The sequence below is a fragment of the Carlito syrichta genome, unplaced genomic scaffold (genome assembly GCF_000164805.1).
Source record: "Carlito syrichta isolate Samal-C Ts95f unplaced genomic scaffold, Tarsius_syrichta-2.0.1 Scaffold103335, whole genome shotgun sequence".
Lineage (NCBI taxonomy): Eukaryota > Metazoa > Chordata > Mammalia > Primates > Tarsiidae > Carlito > Carlito syrichta.
Window position 1 is genome coordinate 1 of NW_007047431.1, and position 8186 is coordinate 8186.

At 44.9% G+C, this 8186-nt stretch overlaps 1 protein-coding gene across 2 annotated transcripts in view; it reads right to left on the reverse strand.

Moving 5' to 3' along the window:
• Positions 1–1573: 1573 nt before the first annotated feature.
• The window catches only part of DNAJC1 (DnaJ heat shock protein family (Hsp40) member C1), a 212078-nt gene continuing 205465 nt past the window's right edge, over positions 1574–8186 (reverse strand). For both annotated transcript variants that reach the window (XM_021715926.1, XM_008065292.2), the window contains 2 exons: positions 4089–4534; positions 1574–1785 (listed from right to left, as the gene is read on the reverse strand). In XM_021715926.1, the coding sequence (XP_021571601.1) occupies positions 1717–1785; positions 4089–4534 (515 nt within the window). In that variant the 3' untranslated portion in view covers positions 1574–1716. The remainder of the gene's footprint in view (positions 1786–4088; positions 4535–8186) is intronic.

Below are 8186 nucleotides of genomic sequence, written 5' to 3' on the forward strand. Positions count from 1 at the left end.
CCCCCCACCCCCGGTTCCTTTGTTGTCTGGTGGTTCAATGAACTTAAACTTTGTTTTGTGCACGAACTTATTAAAAAGACCGTATAAAATTATCTTCAGACTATGTGTAAAGGTGTGTATAAAATATAAATGAATGCGGTGCTTAGACTTGGTTCCCATCCCTGAGGTATCTCTTTATGTATATGCACAAATATTCCAAAACGGAAAAACTCTGAAACCTGAAACACTTCTGGTCTCAAGCATTTTGGATAAGGATACTCAACTCATAATTTGCAGGTATTCTACTCTTCCACTGCTCTTTTTGAAGTCAGGGAGCCTGGTCCCCCGGGCGTCCGTTCTCCACAACATGCTCGTGGGGAGCTGGACGTGAGACCAAGGCTGCCTGTGTTGCCTCCTGGGGGGAGGGCCCGGGGCCTGCCGGGCTCCCCGTCCCCCTGCAGGGAAGGAAGCGTGTACTGCAGAGCGGGGACCTCTGCCACCCGAACTTTCCTCCAGGAAACTCTACCCTCATTTCAATTCTTAGAGAAAAATGACATCTTTATGAATATTTCATCAATCACTTCCCTTAAACGTGTCCCGATTATCTTCATGGTTTTCAAAGTTAGGCAAGCTGCATTCATCATGCTCCAACAAAAGCAAATCCCGAACCCTGAGCATTGACAGAAGACTTTGTCAGGAATACTCAGCTGATGGTGACAGTTCAAACACAGCAAGAGACTTCAGTAGGAATTAACAGTACCAAGTAATAATAGTGACTTTAGACCTCACATATTAAAAAAGAGGACCCAATTTCATCACCTCCTAAGTCGCTTCCTGCATTTTCACTGGAAATTCTCAGTTGGGAACACCTTTCTACCAAGCAGCCCAAACTCAAGAGTTGACTCCCTTATGTCCTTGTTCATTTAGACTTTTTTTTCTAGATGTGTTCAACTAACGGAGATACTTCAATTGTCCTGAGGCAGTCAGCTCGACACCAACCTGGTTTTTTACACCCCAGGCAATTTTGTCCTGCTACTCAACCCCCAATAAAGACATTAACTGCTGTGTTCTTTGGTCGTGGATTTTAGAGGGACATGTTAAGTTTGAATTCTCACAAATTAGTTCCTCCATATGTTCAAAAACAAATCTGGGCCGGGCTTGGTGGCTCAACCTGTAATCCCAGCACTTTGGGAGACTGAGGTGAGTGGATTGCCTGAGCCTGCGGGTTCAAAACCAGCCTGGGCAACTTGGCGAGACCTCATCTCTACAATAAAATTAAAAATTAGCCGGGTGTGGTAGCACACGCCTGTAGTTCCAGCTACTTGGAAGGCTGGGGTGGAAGGATTGCTGGAGCCCAGCAGGTTGACGCTGCGGTGGCTGTGAGTATGCCACTGCAGTCCAGCCTGGGTGACAGAGTGCGATTCCAACTCGGCTGGGGGGAACCCAAAAAAACAAAAGCAAATCTGCCTGATTGTTGGAAAGCACTATATGTTTGTTCCCCAAGAAAGTAAACTTTACCATGATGAGAAATAAAGTAATCTGCAAAATCCCCAAATCCTTCTTCCCCAATACAGTATTTGTTTAAACAATATAGCACATTTATTTTTGTTTATTCATTTATTTTTTACTAAGGCACATGACGTATAGAAAGACTGAGGTACAAAATGTAAATTTCTGCTTAAGATTTTGAAAATACTCCTTTTGGAAAATGAAAGTCAACATCATCTTCCAGGATATTCAGCTCTTAGCTTGTTTTTTCTTTTGGACCAGTTCAACCAGCAACTTGTACCTAGCGATACAGTCTTCCTGTAGGAAGAAAAAAAGAGAGGTGAAAATAGGTGCTTATACAAGTCAGTGTGGCCACGTGTCTAGCCCTTTTGCCTGGAACCTCCTGGAATTTCCTGAACGAGTTTAGCTGGTCACGAAGCAGGCCTAGCTAAACAAGTGCAAGGAGGAGGCCTGTTCAAGTCCAGCCCAAGGTCAAGGTACAGACTGTGGGGTGAGGACTGGGGCAGTAGTTGGTGAGATGTGTTATCATTATCACTGTGACTTCTAACTTGCTAACTATACTTATGCTCACATTTCCCTATTTCAATACAGCATGCCACATGAAGAGAAACCAAAAAAGCTTGACGCCAGGCAGCCACAACATTGTTCTCATTGGGTCTGCGGAGACCTTTCCGGTGGTGGCTCAGCCCCCAGGACACGGACGCCATGTGCTGGCATGCCCCGCTGCTCTTCCCAGCTCACTTCCCTCATGCCCCCCACAGGCCACAGAGCCACTAGCTTAGACCTCAGCTGTCCGTGGCTGTCCTGTCTTGGGCTGGGCCTCAGGACCAAAATCGAGATGTGAGAGGGTGGGGAGGGAGGGACCTCACTCTGCTCCTGTGGGTCACAAGGTACTTTCCAGAATCCATTCTGTTTCTGTTCAGAAAAATACTAGCCCTGAGGTACTGCAAGCTTTCGCTGCCTTAGCGTCCAGTGCAAAGCAACTTCTGCTCTGGAGCTGTGACTGCATCAGCTGCCTTGGACAAGGTGCGGATGCTGACTCTCTTCCAGGATTTGGGGCGAGGAGTGTCGTGAGCATCTCTTCTAGTAAGTGATTTCCAAAGGCTGCATCTTGAGGCCTTTTACAGTATCAGCCTTTCTTGGTAGCTACGCTGTCCTTAAAGCATAGTGCAGGGGACTGCTAGCGCTCATGCTCGGTTCTGAAATCAAGGATACTGGGAACACCTGCAGGCCAGTCAAGCCCTGCACATTTCTGGTTAAAAACAGGAAGGTTTACAACCCCCAAGGCAATGAGTTTCTGAGTGTTATTCCTTAGGAATCACAGTTCCAGCTCCTTCATTTTAAGCCAATGTCAATTCATCACACATGTAAATGGCTGTGTCCTGACAGATGCAAGAGAAATTCAGGGAAAATAATTACTTCTGGCACACCAGTTGGAGAGGCTGGGGAGAATCTGTGCTTCCCAAATAGATCAACTGCTAATGGTTTATTTTTCTCCCCAGGAACTCTCAACTCTCATCATTTTAAAGTAGGTGATAGATAACTAGTCTTGTACACTCGGGGACATGCATGGCCACAAGCTAGATTTTCCAACATAGAATTTCAATTAAAAAAAAATAAGAATGTAAATGAACATCAATGTGCCCAGGGGCTACTGAGTGAGGCACAGAAGGTGGAAGAGATTGGGCTTTTTGATTTCTCACTGTTTCTGATGCCTCAGATGAGGAGTCTAGCCACAAGGAGAGAAAACCCACGAGACGATGTGTCGAGAAAAGCCTGCGTTGAAAAGATCACACCCTGAAGCTCCACTGCCCCACATGCCAGGCCACAGGGAAGGAGAGTGCCCACGCCAGGTGGGTCTGGCTCTCCACAGGACACCCTGTCTCCCCTACTGTCTGTGCTTGTATCTGAGAACTGTCTGTAGATGTATTTCGGCAGATACCAGGAGCTACAGCCAGGAGAAAAGACAGGTATAAACAGCCAAGGTTACAGAAGGGAGCCAGATCCTAAATGTCACCCTCACGCTGACCCCCCACAAAAAGACCACCCCGGAGCCTCTGGGCAGTGAGGTGCAACCTCTGAGCCCACATTCACTTACATCGCAGAGCTTAAGACTACCATGAAAACAGCATCGGCACCAGTCGCCCCCTTGGTCAGAGATCTGTCACAGGGCTGGAGGGCCTTGTGATTTCATGGCAGACCTTCTCCTCAGCCTGGCTAAAGGGAGCGCCCCATCTTGGCCCGGCTGCTCCCAGCTGCGGCCCTTCACAGTGAAGCAGAGGCTGGGTCACCCACAATCTCTCACCCTGCACCCTTGGTGAAGGATTCTCAGGGGAGCTGGCAGGATGTCATGGGTGAAGTGTATAAATAACTACACTTAGAATCTTGACCTCACTTGATCAAATTAATGAGCTGAGTGCAGACTCACGTGTCCTGAGCAGAAATATACTGGAAGGTAACTGGGAAATAAGAGACCACCCAGATAGCTGTAGACAGAAAGATTCGAACAAGATGGAAGGAACAGCAGGTAGAAGCAGCCACAGCCCTTCGGTGGGACTCTAACGCCCCTGCAGAGGCCTCCTTCTGCCCCCTTCACCCACCTTGCTCTTAGACGGGACACATTTGGCTATTTTGTCCCAGCGGTCAGAGGAGCCCTTTGGGTGCTGTTGCAATGCCAACTCCAGAAGTTTCTGTTGATTCTGAGTCCACGGCTCCTCTGCAGTGCGCGCTCTCTCTTTTTTCTGGCTTTCCTCATCGCTGGAGTCATTTTGTTCTGTTACATCGAAGTCCTTCTGCCTCTTTCCTCTGAACTTCTCCTCTGGCTCCACCTTGACGACGGCCTCCAGCAGCCGAGCAGGCTTCCGCCTCCGAGGCCGGGCTTCTGAGCCCACCACCTCCTGCTCGCCAGGATCCGCCTCTTGCTCTTCCTCCTCTGCCCCCTCGGCATCTTCTCGCTGGGTGATGATGGCATCGGGCAAGGCCATAGCCGTCTTGATGGGCCTGGAATTCTGAACTGTGGATTTGAGTTCAGAGAGTCTAACCATTCCTAGGAAAGAGGAAAGGGCAGGGTAAGCTCAGGTGACAGTGCTAGCAGCAGAGCCTACCACATATCAGGCCAAGTGCTGGACATTCTGCACATATTAATTTCATTTTCACACTATTCTAGAGTAATAGGTATCATCATCCTAATTTTTCAAATGAGGAAAAGAAGTGTCAGAAAGCGTTAGAGGCCAGGCTGGGTGGCTCAGCCTGTAATCCCACCACTTTGGGAAGCCATGGCAAGTGGATTGCTTGAGCCCATGGGTCCAAGACCAGCCCAGCAATTTGGCGAGACCTGTCTCTACAATAAATAAAAAATTAGCTGGGCATGGCAGTGCATGCCTGTAGTTCCGGCTACCTGGAAGGCTGAGGCAGAAGGATCACTGGAGCTCAGCAGTTCGACGCTGAGGTGGCCGGGAGCATGTCACTGCACTCCAGCCTGGGCAACAGAGTGAGACTCCAACTCAAAAAAAAAAAGCAGTAGATGTGGGAATTGAAGTCAGTTCTGTACAATTCCAAGTATTTGCCCTTTTCACTACTCTGGGAAGAAACGGGTGTATACAGAATCAGGTTTTGGTCAAAGAATGTAAATATGCCTCTTTAAGAAGGAACAACCTGCTACTTATTTGGTAAGGAAGGATGTTCTTCACAATCTAGAGTTTTCACTGGGTCCATTAGCATAACTAAAATACATTGGGTTGGGTGTGGTGGTTCACTCCTGTAATTTAGCACTTTGGGAGGCTGAAGAGGGAGAACTGTTTGAGCCCAGGAGTTAGAGACCACTTCAGGAAACATTAATGACCTTGACTCTGCAAAAAATAAAAATAAAAAAACTAGTCAGGCATAGTGGCATGTGTTTGTAGTCCAAGCTACTTGGGAGGCAGAGGTGGGAGGATCGCCTGAGCCCAGGAATTTGAGCCTTCAGTGAGCCATGATTGTGCTACTACACTCCAGCCTGAGCGACAGAGTGAGATCCTGACTCAAAATAAATAAATAAATAAATAGGTCAATTCTTATACCGTGCTGTCTGGCAGACAAGTGTATGAGTAAATTATACTAGTAGCTACAATAAGAATTTTTAAATCTGGAAAGGGAAATTTTGTTAAAAACTTAAATCTTTTAATAGGACAGAACAGTTGACAGACTATTAATATCCTCAATATGTCAGGAGCTCGATAAAAGGACACAGGACAAACAACTCACAAAGAAAGAAATATAAACACAGCCAACAAATATCAGACAACTGAAACAATGAATGACTGCCTTTCAATTATTCTATTGACAAACATTAGACAGCATGACAATACTGGGGACTGGCAAACGTGTAGAGAAAGGGAAACCTCCACGCACTGGTAGCGGGAGCAGACACTGGTCTCAGCCCAGGGCTGTCCAATAAAACATACTGTGATTCTATTAACCAGTTGGTATAGCACTGAGGAGTTAGGTTTTTAATTTTATTTCATTTTAATTTATTTAAACTTTAATTTTAGCTTAAATAGCCACATGTGGCTATTAGCACAGGTCTAGCCTTTCTGGAAGACAATCTGTCAAATGTCGATAAGCCTTAAAATATTTTTGTGACTATAATTTTATTTAGAGATGGTTCGCCTAAGGAAATAATTACACATGTATGTGAAAATTTAGCTACAAAGAGGCAGTATTTTATTTATTTCATTTTCAGAATACTTCTTTTTTAAAAACTAGCATTTGAAAATTAAAAAAATAAATCCTTCACATAATAAAAAATGTATACAGTATAAAAGGGAATACAATGAAAAGTGTCATTCTGGGCTCCCGGTGCCCTTCTTGAAAGACAACAGCGACCTGGGGCGTGAATGTGAGTGTGTAGGCATCTCGATGTAAACGTCAGGCATACTATGTATCGGTATCTCCCTCTTATGTTAATGGCGCAATACTCTTTGGATGCCTATTCTGCGTTAGCTCAAGCTAGAGTCACACTGTTTGTAGTGGTTGTGTAATAAACCATTGAATGGATATGTCATATTTAAATAGTTCTCAGTCCCAGTCTTTTGCTGTTACAAATGAGCAAATTCATAATCATGATCTCCACACTTTTAAAATTATGTACCCCATCAATAAAACATTTTTTAACATGCAACTCTAATACATGCATATCTACTTATTCATGAATCATATCCATGTACCAGTCTACTAATATATTGTTTAATTTTAAAACATATATTAAATTAGTCAACGTGGTGGTATACATCTGTAGTCCCAGCTACTTGGAAAGCTGAGGCAGAAGGATCACCTGAGCCTAGCAGCTCAAGGCTGTGGTGGCTGTGAGTGTGACACTGCCTCCGGCCAGGGTGCCAGAATGAGACTCCAACTCAGAAAATACAACAACCAAAAACCCCTCAAAAACACACATGGACTGAGTTATGCTTGTAATACCAGCACTTTGGGAGGCTGAGGTAGGAATATTGCTTGAGTCCTGGAGTTTGATTGAAACCAGCTTGGGGGGCAACATAGCAAGACCTCATCTCTACCAAAAAAAATAATTTTTTTGAGTTGAAGTCTCATTCTGTTGCCCAAGCTGGAGTGCAGTGGCACACTCATGGCCACCACAGCTTCGACCTGCTGGGCTTAGGTGATCCTTCTGCCTCAGCCTTTCAAGTAGCTGGAGCTACAGGCACGTGCCACCACGCCCGGCTAATCTACAAGAAAATTTCAAAAAATTAGCCGGGCATGGTAGCCCGTACCTGTAGTCCCAGCTACTTGGGAGGCTAAGGTGGAAGGATCATCTAAGCCCAGCAGATCAAGGTTGCAGTAAGCCACGAGTGTGCCACTGCACTTCAGCCTGGGGTACAGAGTAAGACTCAAACACACACATATGAAAAAGAGAATAAGGATAAAAGATGTTGACTTAATTCAATCAATAAACTAAAGATAAACATAATCTAAAAATATCATTAATTGAAACAAAGCATTCTCATGAAAATATTAATATTAAAAACAATGATAACATCTTGGATCTACAAGGAAGTCAAATGTGCTGAGAGGAAAAAAACAAGCAGCCCCATTATAAAGTGGGCAAAAGATGAACAGACACTTCTCAAAGGAAGACATCCAAGCGGCCAACAGACACATGAAGACATGTTCAACCTCACTAATCATCAAGGAGATGCAAATTAAAACCACACGGAGATACCACCTAACTCCAGTCAGAATGGCCATTATCAATAACTAAAAAAATAACAGTTGCTGGAGAGGGTGTGGCGAAAAGGGAACACTCCTACACTGTTGGTGGGAGTGCAAACTAGTGCAACCTCTGTGGAAAGCAGTGTGGTGATTCCTAAAAGCTCTAAATATCGACCTCCCATATGACCCTGCAATCCCCCTACTGGGAATATACTCTGAAGAACTCAAATCACTCTATCAACAAGATACTTGCACACAAATGTTTATCGCAGCATTGTTCACAATAGCAAGAACCTGGAACCAACCATGCTGTCCATCAAAAGAGGACTGGATTAAAAAAATGTGGTACATATACACAATGGAATACTACACAGCCATAAAAAAGAACAAAATCATGAATTTCGCAGCAACCTGGATGGAGCTAGAGTCTATAATACTGAGTGACCTCTCACAGAAACAAAGATCTGAGTATCACTTGTTCTCACTCATATAGTGGA